The following is a 22,622-nucleotide window of genomic DNA, read 5'->3' on the forward strand; positions in this document are numbered from 1 at the left end:
GACATGACATACACCATGTCACAAGGTTTGAAAAACTCTGACTGGTGAACATGATATTGAGCACTGCACTCAAAATTATAAAAATGTTTCCATCAAGTTTGTCCAACCCAGTACTAACAAGGTGTACCTAATGAAGTGGCCTATATAGGGAGACATACGTTTTGTTCTTTTCTTTTCTTTTCTTTTCTTTTCTTTTCTTTTCTTTTCTTTTCTTTTCTTTTCTTTCTTAAAGAAATATGAATATTATTTTCAGTATTTGACCACATTGAAGCATAATGCAGAAAAACTGTTCAAAATTATAAGAAAATTATCAAAGAAATTGGAAGAAAAAAAGAGCAGGCATTGATTTTTTTTATTTTCTATTTACTATATTAAAATACATTTTAGGATTTCTGGGGAAAATATCTGATTGACTAATAACAACAGGAATATTTTTGTCAGCTGAATGCATTACTGTTCAGTAAATTACTGCGGGTGATGACGGGGGTAGGAACCGTCTACTGGGTGCACTGTGTTTCGGAGGGGAACAAAACAAAGGTCGGACAGACTAGCCGTGTGTTGTGTTTCGCTTGTAGAGGGATTTCTCCTCATTTCCGTGTCACGCATCGTGTGTTTTAGAGGTTTGAGAAGTTACAATCAGAGGAAAGGAGGATCGTAAAGTAAAGGAGCGAAAACACGGAGATCAGAAATGAAACTCGCCCGGGAGGACCCCGCGGAAGACGGGCGGGCTGATGCTGCCTGTTTCGTTTCCTCCTCCTGTACAGGTAAATGACCCTTCCTGCGAATATCTGACAGCAAACAGGCGTCCCGATTTTACCTGTATGGACCGGTGTTGTGCCTAAAAACGATCGTCTGCAAAAAGATGATTTCTGGTATATCCTTTATTTATCCAGTTAAAAAAAAGTCTCATTGACATTAAAATGTCAAAAAACGTAATCTGACCAAGAGGACAGCAGAAATGACAACAAATATAACAATAGTTCTGTAAACATATTTTAAGTAGGGGAGACCGGGGATAGTTGTAACGTGGGTCAGTTGTAACACTTCCAATTTCTCCAATCAGGGCTAAGTTTCAAATGATGTGACTCATCCTGTGCATGCCCAATTCAGTTCTGCTATCACGTGTGAAAAATCAGCACATTTTGTCAAACACAGACAATTTAACATGAAAAAAAGTAATTTGTATGCCAAAAAGTAAGTTTTTCTACTTTATTTCAATTTGTAATAGCATTATCTGCTTTGCAGTTAAACTCATCAAACTTAAATTATGTTATTTGTATGTCTATGGGGATATATTCTGTATAAGTCTTTAGTGCTAATGTTTTAGCCGTTGGCTGTAATGTTAGCTAGTTCATGGCTATAAGAGTCTGGGTCAGTTGTAACAATAATGCAGATGTTACAACTTACCACACTATTACTTTAACTTATATTAAACAAGTTTGTGAACGACATCAGCAGAGAGAGGTTCACTGGTCGCATTTGTATATGTGGTTAATGCCATTGGCAACACAATTCCTCCACTGTTTGTGTTCCCACACATACATTATGCAGACCACTGTGTCAGAGATGGACCAGTAGGAAGTACTGGTAGTGGAAATAAATCAGGATGGATGCAAGAAACAGATTTCCTCATCTTTCTGAAGCATTTTGCAAACCACACCAAGGTAAGCCATGATAAAAAGTAATGGAATTGCGATGCTGGTGAACAACTACATTTTTTCAGCTTCATTGTTATGTTCAAAATTGGTGCAAGAGTTGTAGGTTATAATGCCCACTGAGCCAATGAGGCCAAACTCAAGGAAGACCAACCAAAATTAATGAAATATTCAGTTGCAGAAAATTCCATAATTTGTCTTTTTTGGGGGGTTGGAATATGTTCAAAAGCTAGATTTCTGCATTCTGTCACACACACACACACACACACACACACACACACACACACACACACACACACACACACACACACACACACACACACACACACACACACAGCTACATAAATGGATGTAAGTGCATTCATGTGTTGAATAAACAAAGATTACATGTTAATATTTTGTTGGTACCCTTATTTCATTGTGTTACATTTTACCCCAGGATATGTTACAACTAACCCAGACTATGGGGTTAATTGTAACATTTCACTCTTCGTGTTTGAGACCATACCATGCAATGGGTAATTGTGCTGCAGAGAAAATAGCTGCACTATTTAATAGCAGAGACATGTAAATACTTTGCATTACATTTTGAATCCACTACCTTAAAAGAGCTCCAATTTACAGACAGAAATGTCAAAAATGTTACAACTATCCCCGGTCTCCCCTATATAATGGACCCTCTCAAGTCAATTCCCTCATTAATGAATTGTCTTAAAGAATATAGTGCAGCTTCAGGATACAAGTTAAATTATACCAAAAGTGAGATTATGTCATTAAATATACAAGATAATCGTGTTAGAGCTCTTACAGATCCACTACAGTGGTGTAATAATGGATTTACATATTTGAAAATTAAAGGTTTAGTCACAGAAATGCTGCCATTGCATTCATATGCACCATATGAATGCAAATCACAAGTAACCTCAGTAACCTCACACTTTATATACGGGGTGGCTGTAGCTCAAGTGGCAGAGCAGGTCAGCCACTAATCAGAAGGTCGGTGGTTCGATCCCAGGCTACCTCCTGGCTGCCAAATATCCTTGGGCAAGATGCTAACCCCACGTTTGCCTACTGGTGGTGGTCAGAGGGCCCGGTGGCGCCAGTGTCCGGCAGCCTCGCCTCTGTCAGTGCGCCCCAGGGCAGTTGTGGCTACAATGTAGCTGCCATCACCAGTGTGTGAATGGGTGAATGACTGAATGTAGTGTGAAGCGCTTTGGGCTCCTTAGGGACTAGTAAAGCGCTATACAAATGCAGGCCATTTACCATACGCAGAAACACTAGAAATTAACTTTACAAAGTGCTTTGGGTGAGAATGAGAATTACAGGCGTAATTTAAAGGAGATTACTGATTCTGTGAGCCTTATCTGCTCAGCAGGTTCTTTCAAAGTCGAGGTCACCTTTAGATTTTGGAGGAGGGCTGGCCCTGAGGATCTGAGGCTGCGCGCTGGGTCATCTGGCATCAATGTTTTGTGCTAAATGTGAAAATGATAAGCAAGTTACACAAAAGTCCTGCTGAAAATCTTTCTATTTATTCTTATTGCTCATTAGTATTTGAAAACTCTGCAGAGAGCATCTCCAAAAGTTGATTCTGTTCATCTGGACGTAGCGTTTTGTGGGAGAAACGTTTCGTCACTCATCCAAGTGACTTCTTCAGTCTCAGCTGAACTGATTTTAGTTCATGAGCTGCACACAGACAGATTTGATCTCACGTGTAAAAAGTACCTGATTTATGATGTTTAAGACTTGTAAAGGTATCCATTATTAGACTAGTGACAAACATCTCTGCACGAATTATTCAGTTTCATTAACTTCATGCCATTCAGCATGAGAATGGTTCTGTTTCTACCATTTTCCACTCAACTTAAGAAACTTGTGAACTATCCTATTTCAAAACATTTTTCACATTGGGTTCTTTTCAAAAAATTAAAAAAGGGAACGTAAACACATTGTAGGCAACTTTAAAGTGAAACTATTTCTTTTGAGGTTTCACAGAAAAATAAAAATGAATGAGCTTGTCTGTGTTTTATTGCATGTATTTAATAAATCTTACTTGACACTTTTAACACTTAAAAGCAAACAGCTGTTTGTTTTTGCACATAAAATATTTCCATATATACAGGATTGTGTAATTTTTTTTACGATCACTGTTTCTTGTCCAAGTGACAATTTACCTACATGTACACATAGGTTTCTTAGTGGTTATATTGAGTAACCAACTTATTATTGACATTTGTGCAATCATAATTTCAGCCAGCTGTGAGGGGCTCTGCAGTGGAGATGCCTCGAATAAAGAGCCTTCATCCTGATGACCACACACGCTTCAGGTCTGAGTCGGCAAAAGTCAGGAGAGATCTGGGTGAGTGACACCATAATAACATGATTGATTAACACTTAGTTAAGTGTTAATTAAGCATTATTAAAGAGTGAAGTGATAATTAATAATGTATACTTGTCACTAATCATCTACACAGTAGATTTGTTTATTCTTTTTTTGAAAAGCTTTTCATTATTCATCAGAATTTTTTGAGTTGTTAAAACTCTTATTTTAAATGTAAATCACAAAGTGAGACTGCCTGATTGCTACTAAAACTTATCAATGGCCTGATAATATCAGCTGATATTAGCTATTTGCCAGCCAATCAGACTGACAATGGCTGATAAATCAAATGATCCTTGAAAGTTGAACAAGTAAAGAAGAGACAGGAGGAACACAGTTCAAACACTTTATAAGTGTTGCTGTTGCATAGACAGTCCACCAGAGGGCAGTCTGCATTTTTTAAAAATTAATTAATTAATTTTTTTTTAATCTTTGTACAGCACTTTGTCCAACATTTTATTGTTATTAAATGTGCTATATAAAGAAAGTAAAGTAAAAGCATCTTCCCTGTTTGCAATGCACATGTTTGGAACACCAAAAACACAGCAACCAGCTGATCTGAACAGAGTAGATGAATAACTACGCATAATAAGTGTTAGGAAAAGCTGTTTTGATATCATGTGTCTGAAGAAAATAAAACATCTGATTCTTTTTTTAAGTTGCCAAATATTTGTATTGGTGTTATAAATACTCCATCGGCCAAGCTCTAACCAGCACAGTGTCGGTGTCTGTTTTATGGATATCAAAGTCATTCCCCAATGTCCTCCAAAATCACAAATCAATTTCAAATTACATTAAAAAAAATACTAAAGAAATTACAAGTTTGGTATGGCTCTTTGCGACTACGCAAAGTGACAGTTGAGCATAATGTACAGATGTGTTTTAATGCTTCCTGCAGATGTTCAGCAGATGTTGCAGATTGAAAATGAAGTTCCCAGCATCCCTAATCTGGACCAGCAGGACTCAGACCTCCTTCACATAAAGAAGCAACAGGAGGAGCTCTTGATGACTCAGGAGGCAGAGCAGCTAAATGGGTTAGGGGACACTGAAATTACCAAGGTCCCAATCACTGCTGTGATGAGTGAGGGTGATGAAGAGAAACCTCTGTTCTCACAACTTCATCAGGGACCAGCTGAAGCCAGCATAGAGGCAGAGCCTCGAAACAGCAGCTCAGCCAAACAGATAAAAACAGAAACTGTTGGAGGACCAGAATCAACCAGGTACCCAGATGTTTACAGTCATCTACATCCAAGTACTGATGGAAAGCCTTTAGACTCTTATGAGACTGAAGTTTGCATTGATGATGGTTGGCAGGAGGCTTTATCCAATTCTGGACCTGAAGACAGTGACACTGTAGATTCACAGATGACAGAAAACACAGAAGAGAAACCATTCAGCTGTGATTTCTGTGGACAGAAATTTAAGAGAGACTCAAATCTTAAGACGCACATTAGAGTTCACACAGGAGAGAAACCATTTAGTTGTAAGATTTGTGAACGAAGTTTTAGAAATCAGTATAATCTAAACCGACACATGAGAGTCCACACAGGAGAGCAACCGTTTGGCTGTGATGTTTGTAATAAACGATTTTCCCATCCAGGGTCTCTGAAGAGACACCAGAATGTGCACACAGGAGAGAAACCGTTCAGCTGTAGCATTTGCAATAAGAAATTTAGACAGAGGATTCATTTCAAGAGACATATGAGAGTCCATACAGGAGAGAAACCATTTGGTTGTGATGTTTGTTGTAAGAGATTTAACTGTAAGAGAAATCTGAAGACACACATGAGAGTCCACACAGGAGAGAGACCGTTCGGCTGTGATGTTTGTAAAAAAAGCTTTTCACAGCCAGGAATTTTAAAGAGACACATGAGCGTCCACACAGGAAATAAGAGTCTTCAGCCAGATCAAACCAGAGATCTCCGATTGGCTGGTGCCATATCTGCATGGCCCACATCACAGCTGGTTCAGACACAAGACACAAGAGATCTAGGTAAGTGACATACATCAGTCTGTCTATAATATACAACAAATATTTAATATGTAACTATGACCACTGTTTTCAGTGGAAAACACTTGGTTTTCTGTGTTTTGTTTTTTTTCATTTTAAAATTTGTATTAGATTCCAAAATCATTTGTGTAATATTAAAAACTTTAATAGGATTTGTGTCATATATTTCCATAATCGTGTGTGTGTTTCAGCTACAGCGGCAAGACCTGGACATCTTGCAGATGTCCAGGTCTTGCAGGTTGAAGGAGAGGTTTCCTGCAGCCCTAGTCATGACCAACAGGATCCAGACATCCTCTGTATTAAAGAGGAACAGGAGGAACTGCTGGATGGGCAGGAAGAGGCTGACATCACCAAGGTCCTAATCACAGCTGTTCCTGTGAAAACTGAAGATGATGAAGAGAAGTCACAGTCCTCAGAACTTCATCAGAGATTATCTGAAAACAACACAGAGGGAGAGCCTCCAACCAGTAGCTCAGCAAAACAGATAAAAACAGAAACTGATAACTGTGGATTACCAGAAGCGGCCAAGAACCTGGATTTAAATATTAATTTACAACCAAAAACTGATGGAATAGTTTTAGAATCCTATGAGACCGATGTCAGTATTGATGGTGACGAATGGCAGGTGCCTTTGTCAGATTGTGGATGTGGGACTGAAAACAATGAGAAGGGTTTAAAGAAGAAGAAATCACTTGAGTCAGTAGTAAAAGGCAATGTGGACCGTAAAACCGCCAAAAAGAAATTTACCTGCTCTGAGTGTGATAAACAGTTTGTTTACAAGCAGTCTCTTCAGAGGCATGTGGCACGCCGTTCAGCAAAAAAGGCTTCGAACTGTTTGGTTAATAGTGCGTGTTTTAGAGGAAAGCAAAAGGCTGCATCACAGGCCAGAAATCAAAGAGAAGCGAACCCACTGAACTGTGATCTCTGTGGACAAAAATGTACCAGTAAAAGAAATCTGAAGGCACACATGAGAATCCACACCGGAGAAAAACCATTTAGTTGTAATGTTTGCGAAAAAAGCTTTCGACATCAGTATACCATCGATAGACACATGCGAATCCATACAGGAGAGAAACCCTTTGGTTGCAGTGATTGTAGTAAACGTTTTGCACAGCTCGGCGATCTTAACCGGCACAAGGCCGTCCACACTGGTTTGAAACCATTCAGCTGTATTGTCTGTGGTAAAAAATTTAGGCAAAGGAACCATTTTAAGAGACACATGAGAGTCCACACAGGAGAAAAACCGTTCATTTGTGATGTTTGCGGCAAAAGCTTTAATTGTAATAGAAATCTTAGGACGCACATCAGAATCCACACAGGAGAGAAACCATATAGCTGTGACGTTTGTGGTAAACGATTTTCAGAGCAAGCTATTTTAAAGAGACATGCAAGCATCCACACAGGAGAGAGGCCGTTTGTTTGTGATAAGTGTAATAAAACATTTAAGTGTAAGAGAAATCTTACAGCACACATGAGAGTCCACACAGGAGAGAAACCATTCGGTTGTAATGTTTGCAGTAAAAGGTTTACACAATCTGGGATTTTGAAGAGGCACATGAGCGTCCACACTGGAGAAAAGAGCGTTGGCCTGGTGGAAGCCACCGCCGTGGGTTCAAAGTCCCCAAAACTGGTACCAGCCACGTCTGAAATGGTGCAGATGAAAAGAAGTGTAGGTAAGTGACACACATTTGTGTAAACAATTTTTACTGTACATCAAGTATATTAAATCACCTTGTAATAGCACTGTCTCCAGTATGTTTGGGTGTCATATGGATTTTTTCCAATATTAGCTCTAACTGGAGATGAGAATTGAGGAACCGTTCCAAAATTCTTACATTTCACGAATTTTTAAACTTTTGCATATTGCAGTCAGGCTTCTGAGAGAACTGCATAACATTTGCACTGCCAAGACCTGCTACATGGACATGATGCCACTGGTTGACAAAGTGCTTTAAAAAACGCTTTTACTCATGTCGTGGAGCATAGGTGGCCACTGAGTAAATTCTGAATTTTGAGGTCACATTTAAATTGTAATTATAAATATTTATTCCTTGATATACATACTAAAATATGAAACATGCAAATACCATCATATTAAATTGTGTTAGATGTGGGAAGCTAGATTTCTTAGGGAAAAAAAGAAATGTATTTCATGTCCAGTACTGTGCAGAAGTCAATTTCTTTATACTTTGCTAGAAAAATTGAACATGTGTGCAGGGGCTTATTGAAATATCTGCGAACAGACATGAAAATATGAGACAAAACCAGAGTTTGAACAATTCTTACAGGCTTGAAAGTCAGTACTTGGCGTGACCATCTTTATTCTTTAACACAGCTTGAACTCTCTGAGGCAGCTTTCTGTAATTTCTTTAAGTAGTCTTCAGGAATAGTTCTTCAGGCAAAGAACAGTCAAAGCTTCTTTGCATGTTTCTGGCTTTTGCTCTGTTCTGCCGGGATGATCCCACAGTGCTCCAGTGGTGTTGAGGTCTGGGTAATGGCTGTAATGCAGCTCCAAACCATAGACAGAAGCTTCACCGTGTTTTACAGATGGCTCTAGACTCTCACCATTGTACCTCTCTCCTGACCGCCTCTGTATTTTCTGCTGATGATTTGATCAAATTCGAATTCCCTCCATCAGACCTGTTGCCACTAATTTTCAGTCCAGTTCTTGTGTAAATGTTGATACCTCAGCCTCTCCCTGTTTCCCTTCATTAACAATAGCTTCTTGACAGGTTCCCTTCCACAGAGATCATTTCTCATGAGGCTTAATAGAACAGTAGATGGATGTGCTGAAGGGTGTGTCAGCTATTATTTTCTGAAAGACTGGGCCTAAGCAGCATTCTGAAAAACATTTTGACCCAACCAGTTGCGGCAGATGGCCGCCCCTCCCTGAGCCTGGTTCTGCCAGAAGTTTCTTCCTGTTAAAAGGGAGTTTTTCCTTCCCACTGATGGTAAGTTCTTGCTCATAGGAGGTTGTCTGATTGTTGGCATTTTCTCTGTCATTGCCGGGTCTTTACCTTACAGTAAATAGAAGTGCACATCAAAATATGCATATTGAAACTTGTTTTCACAGGGTGATAAAATCAGAATTGAATTATGATTTTACCAGTTATTTCCAAACTTCTTGAATTAGTCAATATTTGGTTGTTGTTCTTTTTTTCCTACAGATGTCGAGCACACAGAAGAGATTCCCTGTATCCAAGAGGACCAGGATCCAGAGCCCCTCCATGTAAAGGAGGAGCAGAAGGAACTTCTGGCTGGTTGCGAAGACAAGAAGTTATATTTGATGGAGGAGGTTAAAATCACCATGTACCCATTTACTGCCGTTCCTGTTAAGAGTGAAGATGAGGAGGAGGAGAAATCCAAGTTCTCACAGCTTCATCAAGACAATATTGACACAAAGCTTCCACCCAGTGTCCCAGCTGAACAGAAAACAGATGGGGAGGACTGTGGGGGACCAGAACCAGGCAAAAACACAGATCTCAATAGTCATTTACAGCCACATAATGCTGGAACTGTCAGTATTGATGATAAATATGAAGATGATGATGATGTTGGTGACTGGCAGGAACCATTGTCAGATTCTGAACCTGAAACCGAAGAAAATGGTTAGCAGGAGATCAGGGCTCCTGAGTCTGGGATGTAACACTGCCCAAAAAAATCCTTTTCCTGCTCTCGAGTTTGCTCAACTCAAGATGACAAGTCATGTAGGTGAAAGGGCTTCAAGCTGTTTGGTTTATGTGGATGAGAGTTTAACCAAAATACAAATTTTAAAGCACACCAAGAACCAAAAGCACTCAAATGGTAGTGCTTGCAGTAAAAGATTTGCACAAGAGGAGATTCAGTGTGCTATAGAAAGTCATTAATGTCAGTAATGATGAATTTTTATGTTAGCACATAACTTGCATCTAAATTATTTTTCTTTTTTTTAATCTTAAGTTGTTATTGTGTCCAAATTTGCTTTCATCATGAGTTCGAAAACACTCTCACACTTACCACTAGAGCCACCAAATGGGGTTTATTTTGATCCTTTGGTATTTTAAAAATGGTGTAGGCACGGTGAAGCAGGTACCGGTTCAATCTGCCTCCTCCCCACTATGGTTCTAGTGTTAATCACATCATATAATTTCATGACATTATTTGGAACTAGTCTTAAATATGCAATATTACACTAATTCTGCCGAGGGAACCAGTTTGGAAATGCTTAAGTATAATCTTCTTTCAGTGGTTTTCAGAAAACTGACCACCTGTCGTTATTGGAGGTTCTGGAAGCAGATTAAATGAAGAAGAAAAGACTCAGTTTAATTTTTAGCTACATGATTGTCTTTTAAATTGCAACTTTTGGAGGAAGTTTGAATGTCCACAAAATAATAAAATGTTCTCAACTGTTCGTATTTGTCCTGATCAGTTATGAACTTGGACCATTAAACCAGTTCTGGTCTGACAGTGTTACAGGTTTACTTACTGCTACATGGGCAGTTGATGTTTTAGTTGCCAGTGTCTGTTTCTTCATGAGGTGTGTTAGGACCTTTGCTCACCTGCCTCAACCTGAGACCAAAGTTAGAGAACTAATGTTTCCTCAAGGTCAAAGGTTAACTATATCATACTGTGAAGGACATGGATGTAACTGAAGCATATTTCATAATTAGAACATATTTTTTCCACAGTACAAAACATAAATATATATTTTTAAAAGATTGTCACTTGTCTCCCATGATATATGTTTCAGATGATGAAGCATAAAGGATGGTCCAGTTTATAAAGATAAAGGAGGTAATGAAGGAAGCACTACTCTTTAGTATTTAGAGAATTTCACCCTGTTTTGATGACTGCTGTGCAGACAAAGATTACTTCACTTGCTTAGGAATTTTCCTAAAGAAAATTCAGTCATCCATCCACAATGCCGTTTGATTAGCAAAGATAAAAACCTTTCATTATGAAAGACGGAGTGAATTCGGTAAAGGTCACATTTGATGAGATGTACACTCAATATAATCTGAGTTTCATGGGTGGAGTCATACATTGCTTTTTTAAAAAATTTTACTGGCTTCAAGATTAAACTGCAATAAAAATGTCAAATTATGTTTTATTTGTACAGTAATAAATAAAACTATTCATATTAGCTCCAGGTGCAATATTTAAATATTATACACTTGAAGGGACCATCGGTCATAACCCAACAAATTAAATGTTTGTGATTCTGAAATGGCTTTTTGCATGAGGGTTCAAATAATGATAAAGAGTTAAAGCAAGAGACAAACACAGTTGCCCGATGGCCAGCCAAAGATACTGACGTAACATTTCTTTGTAATGATGTCAAACAGCCTGAAATTGGAAAACTATTCATCAGTTAACTATTTATTTAATATATTTTGTTCAGCTTATATTTAAAGTAGATAAGACACAAAACAGAAAATAAATGAAAAACAGTGAACCTGATCTGGCTGTATGTTGTCCTCAAACTAAAATGACTTCTTAGGATTTCTTTCGCCACAAAGACTGTTTTGCATGAATCGGAACTGGAGGTTAATTTTACTTTTTAAACTTTAACAATTATTTCTTCGTTCATTCCTCAGGAATCTTTTTGCGTCAGGAAAAAAACGGCTCTAGGAACCTTTTATTATACCGTGTTGTAAAGGGGAACAAAAAAATGTTGGACTGACGGGCAGGAAGCTGTCCGTCCTGAGACTGTGCGGAGCTTCCAGACGAGTTTTCATCCTCTCACCAGGGAAGCCTGCGGTGCCGAATAATAATTAGAATCGTTTTTATGGTATAACGAGGTTTTGAGACACTGAGACGGTAACAGTTCTAATTTAGCACAATAAATAAAACCGGGCGTCAGCTATCGCCGCCAAACGAGCAAAAGCATGAAGGAGGAAAAGAAATACACGTTGGGGTCACCTCCTCCACCTGGACATAGCTGAAGAGGACTCACTTGTTTTCTGCTGGATAGGTACTTTATTCCCAGTAGAGTCAGCAGCCACACGGTCATGGATACGGCCAGCACAAGAGGGCTTTTACACAAAAATATAGACCTGCTACCTGGACTAGAATTTAATTTTTATAAGTTAACCTGTCAAAGAACCCAGAGCTGCTCTTATTGGCAGTAACAGTGATACAGTGAATTCATAACGTTTTGCAACTCTTGCCAGATCATCTCAGTTTAATCTAACATTTGCACTTTGACAGATGCACCAAGAATAACACAGAGTTAATAGTTTGGTGCACAGACCGGAGGAGTCATGGATATATCCATCGAACTTCTGATTGGTAATTGAGCCCCTCTACTGCCTGAGAATGAATGAGTAAATGTTCGGGTGGCTCATTTGTGTCATTGCAGCTTGCACCTGAAAATCACAAGTGGAGTTGCAATGTCTCGATTAAAGATCCTCCAACCGGACGACCCCAGAGGTCTCAGGTTGTGTCCCCTTGTATCTGCATCAGCTACATCAGGTTTGGCAGAAGCACAGGCAGGTGGGTGACGCTCATTTGTTTCATTAACATGTAACTCATTCTCTTGATCAAACAGCAGAAATTAAATTATAAAACACAACAATTAGTGTGTAATGATGCTGTATTCAGGTATTTGGTAACCACTTCAGAGGTTCATGGACAAGAGGATAAAATCTGAAGTTAGTAAAGAAGGTAAAGCTCCAGAAACACTTGGAGCTTGTCTTTATGGTCCATGAAACTGAAATTTATGAGCCAGGATTAGCTGTGTGATCCCAGTGTGAGTAATTTCTTTACTTAGTGCACTAACACAGTGTGTGAGACGATGTGCTTTGGTTTATGTTCTCGACCACTTCTCACTGAAGAGAATGCATAGTTATAGATAAATAAAGATTTTATTAATGCTACTCTGGGGAAATTCACAGCACTAGGCTCAGAAAGAAAATGTGAATTAGATATACTAGAAAAATAGTGTAAGGAAATTGCACAAAATGCAGTAATGCAGTCGGTAGTAACTGATCATTACTAAATGTGTACAGCGCATTGTGTTCTGCGTCCTGATTGGCTCTAGACCATTGTCAATCAATCTCGTACCGTGTCTCCTGTACCGTACAGAATGCATTCAGCTTGTCAAAGTCTTCGATCAAAAACACAACAATGTAGACAAAACGTTTTTCACCGTCAAAGGCAGCCGCGGGTGCCTTTGGTTTCATTCTATAATACTGGACTTATTTTTCTACGAAGGTTTGAACTTTGAGAGTTGTTTAAACAAGAGAGAAAAGTGTGAACATGTTCATGCCTGCCTGAGAAAAGTGTATAAAGCGTGTAGTGAGGGGTTTTACAGCCTTAAAACATCTATACTAATTGTAAAAAAGAAAGTTGGCTACTTCGCAGATTTCACCTATCACGGGTTATTTTTTAGAACGTAACTACCGCGATAAACGAGGGACCACTGTACTTTACTGTTTTTGTGCTAACATTGTTTCTACAAGCTGTTGAATCATATAGGATGTAGCTAGTTTTTCCACACACAGCTTAAACACACTGCTTCTGCAGTTTGGCTTAGTTTTTGTTCAGTAAATAATGACATTGTGTCATATGTTAGAAGGCTGTGCTTAAATGATTTTAGAACCTTGTAGAGAGCAGATGATTTTTTGTTTTTGTTATGTCTTGATGTGTAATACCGTAGAACAGGGATGTCAAACGTATTTTATATCAGGGGCCACATACAGCCCACTTTTATCCTAAGTAGCCCAGACCTGTAACACTCAGCTTTCTGTCAATAAAGGACTTCTGCATTTAAATGTTTTTTTCACACGATAAAGAAAATTAATAATTGACATATGAAATTATCTTGCGGGCCAGATATAATTGTATCGTGGGCTGGATGTGGTCCATTGGCCGTAAGTTTGACATCCCTGACTTAGAACTAGAATTCTCGAACTAAAAATGCATAGCTCCCAGCTTCCTGTGATGCACCTGTAATGTGTGTTTTCTGCAGATGTCCAGCAGATGTTGCCAGTTAAAGAAGAGGTTCCCTCGATCCCCAGTCTGGACCAGCAGGACATAGGCCACATCCACATAAAGGAGGAGCAGGAGGAACTATGGACTGGTCAGGAAGGAGAGCAGCTTAATGGTCTGGGTGCTGTTACTTTGAAGACTGAAGATGAGGAAGAGAAACCTCAAGTCTTAGAGCTTCATCAAGAACCAGCTGAAGATAACAAAGAGACACTGACTCCAGCCAGCTGCTCACACAAGCAGATAAAAGGAGAACCTGGTGGAGAGCTCTGTGGAGGACCAGAACCTACCAATACTTCATATCTAAACAGTCTTTTACAACCAAATACTGATGGAAAAGCTTCAGACTATTTCGAGAATGAAGTCACTGTTGATGAGGATGATGATGATTGGCAAGAGCCTTTGTCTGGACCTGAAAGTGAAAGTAGTGATTGGAAGGAGAGCATGAAACATGACTCAGGTGTAAAGACTGATAATGTGGGACATATCTCTGCCAAACAACCGCTCAGCTGCTCTGAGTGTGGTAAACGCTTTCAGTACAAAGGGTGTCTTCAGAGACATTATTCAACACATCATTCAGGAAAAAAAACTTCCAGCCGTTTGGTTAATAGAGTGAAGGAAAGTGTTGAATCGCAGACAAAAGTCCACGGTGGAGAGAAACCATTTGGCTGCAGTGTTTGTGGACAAAGATTCAATCAAAATGCAAATCTTAAGACTCACATGAGAGTCCACACAGGGGAAAAACCGTTTACTTGTAGCATTTGTGAAACTAGATTTAGACAGCAGTATAGTCTGGATAGGCACATGAGAATCCACACAGGCGAAAAACCTTTTAGTTGTGGTGTGTGTAGTAAAAGATTTTTACAACTGGGGGATCTGAAGAGACACAGAAGTGTCCACACGGGAGAGAAGCCTTTCGATTGTAATGTTTGTGGTAAAAGATTTACTCAGAGGATTCATTTCAAGACACATCTGAGTGTTCACACGGGTGAGAAGCCATTTGGTTGCGACATTTGTGGTAAAAGATTTAATCGAGTGGGCAATCTGAAGACACACAAAAGAATCCACACAGGAGAGAAACCATTCAGCTGTGAATTTTGTAGTAAAAGGTTTTCACAACAAGGTGTTCTGAAGAGACACAGGAGCATCCACACAGGGCTGAGCCCGTATGCTTGTGATCTTTGTGGTAAACGGTTTAATTATAACAAAAATCTTAACAGGCACATGATAATTCACACAGGAGACAAACCATTTGGCTGTGACATTTGTAATAAAAGATTTTTACAATTAGGGGATTTAAAGAGGCACATGAGAGCACACACAGGAGAATAATTACTTTCATGTTGTGGGGTTAGTGGGAAAGGATTTGTCCTAAGGGGGAAATGCAAATCCCCAAAAGTTGATTCTATTCATCTGGACGTAGCGTTTTCAGTGGGAGCAACATTTCGTCACTCATCCAAGTGACTTCTCCAGTCTCAGCTGGCTGCAGGTTTCCCCAACCTTATAAACAGTGCATTTGCACAATGACCGAAACTAGCACCACTGTGAATCCCAAAATACTGAAGAAGTCACTTGGATGAGTGATGAAAAGTTTTGTCCAGATGATCACAATCAACCTTTTGAGATTTACATACCTGGATGACTGAGCATGCATCGAGACAAGAAAATGTGAAGAGACAACAGAGATTGTACTGTTCAGTAATCTGATCACAAGATGGAAAATGTATATTAAACAATCCATAGCTTTTGTCCCTCTGATAATTGCAAATAGTAATCATCTGTATCATCTTAGTCCAACATCAGGAATATGTTTTCACATTAACGTATATAGCTTTTTTTCTTTCACCTCCTAGGATCTGGCGTCCACATATGTGGACATCACATTTTGTATTTATACTCAATTTTGCTCTAAAAATGAATATCCTCATATGTGGCTCTTATTTTTCTAAGAAACAGAAATCAGGTAAAAAACATAATCTGGTAATCCTCTGTTTTTACATTCATCAGGTCCCAATCAGCCCAAATATCAAAGAGAAATCAAAAAAGCATGCCATGGAAGAGTTCAGGTCTTAGAAGGTTAAATCTGTCATTATGAGGCTGTTGTGTTCGTATTTTGTAACAGTGTCATTTTTTCTGTCTGTTAGTTTTTAAATTTGTTCCCTGTGAATTTCAATTTGATTGCTGCAACTTGTCAGGAATTTCCCCACACTAAACCAGATTTGGTTTACCACATTGACACTTCAAACTTTGGTGTGGCTCAGGGAGCACAGTGTTTTAGTGCCCTCTATTGTCCAGCAGTCTGTGCATGATAAATAAAATATTTTTAATAGTTTTCTTTGGGTTTTTCTTTCTTTCTTTCTATTAATCCAGATGATGTGTCATTTTTATTTGATTGATGATAAAAAGGTTGTAATGACCTGGACCCTGAAAAGTGCACAGGAATGAGTATATTGATAAAAGAGGCTTAAGGATTGACACCACAGACTAAACTATGAACACTGATCCGGGAAAAGCAGGACTGATACGTCTGAGAGCGTTTGCAGTTAAATTCCTCCTCTTGTGGGATCAGTGTCTGTTTAGAAAAAAAAACAGCTATGGGTAAGAATGAAATGACAGAACTTGACTCTCTCTAACGGCTTGAAAACTTCACAAGAAATACTTAACTTCATTAAAGAAACTTTACTTCTGCATCAACCTTTGGAAAGGTAAGACTTGTGTTGGTGAGATTAAGCCATGTTAACATGGCTTTTACTATTTAATATTCTCTAAAATAGTAAATTCAATTTTCAGGTTAAGGTCGTAATACATTCTAATGGTTAGCACTCTGGACTCTGAATCCAGCGATCTGAGTTCAATTCTCAGTGGAACCTCATTTGGCTTTCTAGCACTTTGCTCCACAGGTGCATTAACACACGCTAGCATCAGAGTTTAGACCAGGGGCCCGTTCTTCGTACCTCGCTAAGTAAGTTAGCTGGATTAGATTGTTGACGATTTCGCGTGATCTTGGATCGTTCGGTTCCCCGAAGCTCATCCGGGACTTGCTGTCATAGCAACAGAGCCGTAAGCGTAAACCTGCTCGGGAGCAGGCTTACTTTATGTAAACAGGATTAGATCGCGGCCACTCAGGTATGTCCGCTTCATTTATACGAAAGCAACAGCGATATTCCACCACTGTTTCACCATAAATAAATAACATCAATGTAACTAAAGATAATGCAGTACTTGATCCTTTTATTGATTTCACACAGATACATACAGGTCATTTCCTAAAAAAGGGAAATGTACTATTAACATTCTATTACATGTATGTGATTATTACAGATGTAATTCATATTTCAGAGTAGTAATTGTAAATCACTTCGTGTAATCAAGATGAAAGACCACGGCTATAAAAGCGAAGGTGGATTTGGGAAGCCTGTCGCAGCCATGTCCTGTCCGTATACGCGAGCCACCCATTGCGGAAGGTGCAAGATTGATAAGGAGAGTCCTCAGAATTCAGCGTATATTGCGGGATAGACAGGATCCTTTAGCTCAGCGTGACAGTGTGCTCATAGAGAGATATCGATATTCCCGTGAGGGTATTATTCACTTAACCAACTTGTTGACGAGGGGGTGCAGGACCACCACCTGTCTTTTTGTGCTCTGCCCTTTTCTTGGTTGCTGTTATGAACAAACAAACAGATTATTCCAGGGTCTCTTTCCAAGAGACGAAAAGCAATATGAGTGATAAATATTACCATTCTGTAGAATATTCTTATATTTCACTTTTACTTGTTCCCATGTTCTAGTGGGTCCTGTTGTGGCTCTAATGTGAAAGGGGATATAATATAACATATTATAATATAATATAATGTAATATAATATTGGATAATATAGTGTGATATGATAAATCTACCCTACCGCCTACTGGTGTTGGCCAGAGGGGCCGATGGCGCGATATGGCAGCCTGGCTTCTGTCAGTCTGCCCCAGGGCAGCTGTGGCTACAACCGTAGCTGCCTCCACCAGTGTGTGAATGTGAGAGTGACTGAATAGTGGCATTGTAAAGCGCTTTGGGTGCCTTGAAAAGCGCTATATCAATCCACTCCATTATTATTGTTATTATTAAATTACTTACGAGTTTAATTTGTCAGCAACTTTCTGCCAGCCCTCTCTCCTTGCTTTTGCAGCCTTTGCAGTGTTCCCTTGCGTTTTAATTAAACTCTGAAACTCCTGAAATCCCTCACTCAAGAGTTCTTGCTCTGCTGCCGAAAAATACCGAGCGCGCTCCTTCGACATTTTCGCCGACCAATCAGAGGGTTGCCGATCAATGTTTCTACTCTCGATGCGTAGCCCCTTTTACGACACCCAGTGATCTCACATTACTTCATCCAGCTGAACTAATCGTCAACAGCAGGTGTGTTCGGAGAACCGGGTTAGCGAGCTCACGGGTAGCGCGATGATTTGATCTTGGATGTAGTAAGCGACGTACGAAGAACGGGCCCCAGGAGTGGGCAATCTCAGTCCACGAGGGTCGGTGACCCTGCAGGTTTTAGATGTGTTCTCGAACCAACACAGCTGACTTAAATGGCTAAATAAGCTCCTCAAAATGCCCTGAAGTTCTCCAGAGGCCTGATAACGAACTAATAATGTGATTCAGGTGTGTTGACCCAAGGTGAGATCTAAAACCTGCAGGGACACTGGCCCTTGTGTACTGAGATTGCCCAACCCTGGTCTAGAAAGTTAAAGAGCAAGTTAGTGGCCCAGTCAATTCCACTCCTCTTGTGTTGGCTGATTTCATCATCTCAGTGAAACCTCATCTTCATGCTGCACCAAACCTTGCTCATGCTCTTCTGCTGCACTTTCCACTTCAGCTTCCTGCTGTATCGTTCATTATCCACCTTGACTCAAGTCAACTTTTCCTCTTGCACTCTTCTCACTTCAAAGAAGCATGTTTCCGCCCGGTTTCGGACCGGGGACCTTTCGCGTGTAAGGCGAACGTGATAACCACTACACTACGGAAACTGAGCTTGCGTACCCTGTAGTAATTAAAGGAGCATTTCAATGCTTTCTTACATTTGTGGACTTTTATGACAGATCATGTAGGACTATTGAGAAGGAGGGAACTCCCATTTGTGTCATTTTTCAAGCACTCCCCCACTTATGGCTGTATTGACAATGCAAATTGTGATCTCAAGATTGCATCTCTTGTCATGGGAGCCGATCTTCTGGTTGACAAGCTCTTTGATGTCCTTTGTTTGGCTAGCACACAATCTACAGAAGACAAGACCAAGAAACTTATTTGTCAGTAGGGACGCACGTAAAACAGAGAAAACGCTGCACAAGCAGAGCTTTCTTGGACTACCATCTCTTCTGATGGGAGCTCTTTCTGAGAAGACCTTTTCGACTTGTGAGCGCACTGGTGGAATTCATGTTTCTTCAAGCCCAATATAGGACTAGATTATTAGATTGACTAGGATCTGGTGTGCGATTAAGGTGTGCGTGGTCATTGCAGTCAAAAGGCAGAGCAGAGAAGGAAACTGCTCACTCCCCGTCGGGGAATCGAACCCCGGTCTTCCGCGTGACAGGCGGAGATACTGTCCACTATACTAACGAGGACCTCTGTAGCACTGCCACGGTCACGTCAAGCTGCGATTCGCAGCAGGTATGACAGGTAAAATTTGGCTGGCCGTGTAGAAATCCCCATCAGTTTACCAGGAACTACACTTTTATGCCTGTTTGACACAGAGCTTTTCTGTGCTTCAGGCAGGGTTCCATGGTGTAATGGTTAGCACTCTGGACTCTGAATCCAGCGATCTGAGTTCAAGTCTCAGTGGAACCTCATTTGGCTTTCCAGCACTTTGCTCCACAGGTACATTAGCATTAGCACACACTAGCATGAGAGTCTAGTCAGTTAAAGAGCAAGTTAGTGGCCCAGTCAGTTCCACTCCTCTTGTGTTGGCTGATCTCATCTGCACATGGTCTTCATGCTGCACCAAACCTCGCTCATGCTCTTCTGCTGCACTTTCCGTTTCAGCTTCCTGCTGTATCGTTCATTAGCCACCTTGACTCAAGTCAACTTTTCCTCTTGCACTCTTCTCACTTCTAATCCTGTGGCCACCTCCCAAGGCCCCGATCTTCTTCTTGACAAGCTCTATGATGTCCTTTGTTTGGCTAGCACACAACCTACAGAAGACAAAACCAAGAGACTTAATTCTCAATAGGGATGCAAGTAAAACAGAGAAAATGCTGGACAAGCAGAGTTGTCTAAAGAGTGAACATCAATTCCTTTGTGACAAAAGAAGGAAAAGACCCATGTTTCCGCCCTGTTTCGGACCGGGGACATTTCGCGTGTGAGGCGAACGTGATAACCACTACACTACGGAAACCCCGAAAGACGGCTTGTTTGGCTTTCCAATGTTTCTCACTGAGTAATCTCGCACTCTGACAAATCTGGTGGCATGTTCCTATCATGGCCTTGAAGTAAAAGGAGCCGTGGAGAAGAGACAGACGCACTCTAGCAAGGAGTCTGAACTGTAGTCTCGATGTTAGGCTCACTTAAACTTTGGACATTTAGGAGTTCACTAAAGCAAGCACAGCTCAACATATGCTGCCCTAAGAACCCCAGAACCTCTGGCAGCAGAACTGTTGCCTAAAGCGCCCATTTGTTTCATTGCCTTGGGCATTGGCTGAAAATAGGCCCAAGTCCTGTGCAGGCCACCTAGAGCCAGTCATTTCCAAGAGTTTAGTCTGTGCCTCCATCTTCAGGAAATATAGCGACTGGAGATGTGTTGATTTGTGTGAAGTTTGCAGAAATTTGGGCCATAGACAACTCTTTAGCAAGACGAGCATCCAAAGGTTACAGATGACAGAGACCTGTACCAGATTTGAGTACTTTCTCTCGTCTGTGTCCCAAACAGCAGTAGAACTCCACAAGTTCAAGCAGTGCCTGCAGTCAGACACTTTTATATCAGGACGCATAAGCAAAGAAGCATGTTTCCGCCCGGTTTCGGACCGGGGACCTTTCGCGTGTTAGGCGAACGTGATAACCACTACACTACGGAAACTGAGCTTGCGTACCCTGTAGCAATTAAAGGAGCATTTCAATGCTTTCTTACATTTGTGGACTTTTATGACAGATCATGTAGGACTATTGAGAAAGAGGGAAATCCCATTTGTGTCATTTTTCAAGCACTCCCCCGCTTATGGCTGTATTGACAATGCAAATTGTGATCTCAAGATTGCATCTCTTGTCATGGGAGCTGATCTTCTGGTTGACAAGCTCTTTGATGTCCTTTGTTTGGCTAGCACACAATCTACAGAAGACAAGACCAAGAAACTTATTTGTCAGTAGGGACGCACGTAAAACAGAGAAAACGCTGCACAAGCAGAGTTCTCTTGGACTAGCATCTCTTCTGATGGGAGCTCTTTCTGAGAAGACCTTTTCGACTTGTGAGCGCACAGGTGGAATTCATGTTTCTTCAAGCCCATTATAGGACTAAATTATTAGATTGACTAGGATCTGGTGTGCGATGAAGGTGTGCGTGGTCATTGCAGGTAAAAGGCAGAGCAGAGAAGGAAACTGCTCACTCCCCGTCGGGGAATCGAACCCCGGTCTTCCGCGTGACAGGCGGAGATACTGTCCACTATACTAACGAGGACCTCTGTAGCAGTGCCACGGTCACGTCAAGCTGCGATTCGCAGCAGGTATGACAGGTAAAATTCGGCTGGCCGTGTAGAAATCCCCATCAGTTTACCAGGAACTACACTTTTATGCCTGTTTGACACAGAGCTTTTCTGTGCTTCAGGCAGGGTTCCATGGTGTAATGGTTAGCACTCTGGACTCTGAATCCAGCGATCTGAGTTCAAGTCTCAGTGGAACCTCATTTGGCTTTCCAGCACTTTGCTCCACAGGTGCATTAGCATTAGCACACACTAGCATGAGAGTCTAGTCAGTTAAAGAGCAAGTTAGTGGCCCAGTCAGTTCCACTCCTCTTGTGTTGGCTGATCTCATCTGCACATGGTCTTCATGCTGCACCAAACCTCGCTCATGCTCTTCTGCTGCACTTTCCGTTTCAGCTTCCTGCTGTATCGTTCATTAGCCACCTTGACTCAAGTCAACTTTTCCTCTTGCACTCTTCTCACTTCTAATCCTGTGGCCACCCCCAAACAGCAGTAGAACTCCAGAAGTTCAAGAAGTGTCTGCAGTCAGACACTTTTATATCAGGACGCATAAGCAAAGAAGCATGTTTCCGCCGGGTTTCAGACCGGGGACCTTTCGCGTGTAAGGCGAACGTGATAACCACTACACTACGGAAACGACGCTTCCTGTGTTAGTATGCTCCTTCAACAAAGCTGCTGTTTTGAGTTTCATTCCTCTCCATGTATGAATCCTGCATTTGGGTCCTATTTCCTGCCTGCCTCACAGCGAGAAGGTCAGTTTAACAGATGCATGAAGCTGCTTGAAGAATTTACAAACCGCCAATTTTTAAGCAGTTTTATATCCTTAATGACACATCACAGCCTGCTTGTGTGTCTACAGTCCCTGTGTGTTCTTTTTGTTAATTTAAAGTAATGCTTCCGGTATTAAGTAGCTATCCCCTTTAGGGTTAAACATGTTTTTTTCCTTGCTAA

General features: G+C 40.6%; 2 protein-coding genes and 8 non-coding genes across 14 annotated transcripts; 4 read left to right on the forward strand and 6 right to left on the reverse strand.

Moving 5' to 3' along the window:
* Window positions 1-512: 512 nt before the first annotated feature.
* LOC120723120 (zinc finger protein 271-like) lies at window positions 513-10,738 on the forward strand. 4 transcript variants are annotated; one of them, XR_005693667.1, is made up of 6 exons: window positions 513-764; window positions 3,906-4,011; window positions 4,931-6,025; window positions 6,235-7,716; window positions 8,776-8,994; window positions 9,211-9,328. XR_005693667.1 is itself a non-coding variant. In XM_040014453.1 (5 exons), exons 1-5 carry the CDS (start codon window positions 732-734, stop codon window positions 8,874-8,876), a joined length of 2,817 nt encoding a protein of 938 aa, XP_039870387.1. In that variant the 5' UTR covers window positions 513-731; the 3' UTR covers window positions 8,877-9,318. The 4 variants fall into 4 exon arrangements, 3 of the variants coding, with proteins under 3 accessions (XP_039870387.1, XP_039870388.1, XP_039870386.1); XM_040014453.1 differs by having other exon boundaries at window positions 8,776-9,318; XM_040014454.1 differs by having other exon boundaries at window positions 8,910-9,318.
* Window positions 10,739-11,445: 707 nt separating this feature from the next.
* On the forward strand, window positions 11,446-15,501 carry LOC120723132 (gastrula zinc finger protein XlCGF57.1-like). Of its 2 annotated transcripts, XM_040014483.1 has the most exons (3): window positions 11,446-11,996; window positions 12,384-12,517; window positions 13,995-15,501. In XM_040014483.1, the coding sequence occupies exons 2-3, from the start codon at window positions 12,415-12,417 to the stop codon at window positions 15,341-15,343; spliced, it is 1,452 nt and encodes a 483-aa protein (XP_039870417.1). In that variant the 5' UTR covers window positions 11,446-11,996; window positions 12,384-12,414; the 3' UTR covers window positions 15,344-15,501. The 2 variants fall into 2 exon arrangements, with proteins under 2 accessions (XP_039870417.1, XP_039870415.1); XM_040014481.1 differs by having other exon boundaries at window positions 11,446-12,517.
* Window positions 15,502-18,940: 3,439 nt separating this feature from the next.
* On the reverse strand, window positions 18,941-19,013 carry trnav-uac. The gene has a single exon. It is a non-coding gene; the product is annotated as a tRNA-Val (tRNA).
* Window positions 19,014-19,535: 522 nt separating this feature from the next.
* trnad-guc lies at window positions 19,536-19,607 on the reverse strand. Its single transcript has one exon. It is a non-coding gene; the product is annotated as a tRNA-Asp (tRNA).
* A 151-nt stretch (window positions 19,608-19,758) lies between these two features.
* trnaq-cug lies at window positions 19,759-19,830 on the forward strand. Its single transcript has one exon. It is a non-coding gene; the product is annotated as a tRNA-Gln (tRNA).
* Window positions 19,831-20,304: 474 nt separating this feature from the next.
* On the reverse strand, window positions 20,305-20,377 carry trnav-cac. Its single transcript has one exon. It is a non-coding gene; the product is annotated as a tRNA-Val (tRNA).
* A 605-nt stretch (window positions 20,378-20,982) lies between these two features.
* Window positions 20,983-21,055, reverse strand: trnav-aac. Its single transcript has one exon. It is a non-coding gene; the product is annotated as a tRNA-Val (tRNA).
* A 522-nt stretch (window positions 21,056-21,577) lies between these two features.
* Window positions 21,578-21,649, reverse strand: trnad-guc. Its single transcript has one exon. It is a non-coding gene; the product is annotated as a tRNA-Asp (tRNA).
* Window positions 21,650-21,800: 151 nt separating this feature from the next.
* On the forward strand, window positions 21,801-21,872 carry trnaq-cug. Its single transcript has one exon. It is a non-coding gene; the product is annotated as a tRNA-Gln (tRNA).
* Window positions 21,873-22,235: 363 nt separating this feature from the next.
* Window positions 22,236-22,308, reverse strand: trnav-uac. The gene has a single exon. It is a non-coding gene; the product is annotated as a tRNA-Val (tRNA).
* Between the last annotated feature and the right edge of the window lie 314 nt (window positions 22,309-22,622).

The sequence above is a fragment of the Simochromis diagramma genome, unplaced genomic scaffold, assembly GCF_900408965.1.
Source record: "Simochromis diagramma unplaced genomic scaffold, fSimDia1.1 OVJJ01000669.1, whole genome shotgun sequence".
NCBI classification, from domain to species: Eukaryota; Metazoa; Chordata; class Actinopteri; order Cichliformes; family Cichlidae; genus Simochromis; species Simochromis diagramma.

Coding starts and splice junctions, on each gene's coding strand:
- LOC120723120 (XM_040014452.1), top strand. CDS start 732: ATGCTGCCTGTTTCGTTTCCTCCTCCTGTACAG. Junction 765..3,905: donor CGTTTCCTCCTCCTGTACAG/GTAAATGACCCT, acceptor TCATAATTTCAG/CCAGCTGTGAGGGGCTCTGC. Junction 7,717..9,210: donor GCAGATGAAAAGAAGTGTAG/GTAAGTGACACA, acceptor TTTTTCCTACAG/ATGTCGAGCACACAGAAGAG.
- LOC120723132 (XM_040014481.1), top strand. CDS start 12,415: ATGTCTCGATTAAAGATCCTCCAACCGGACGACCCCAGAGGTCTCAGG. Junction 12,518..13,994: donor TTTGGCAGAAGCACAGGCAG/GTGGGTGACGCT, acceptor TGTTTTCTGCAG/ATGTCCAGCAGATGTTGCCA.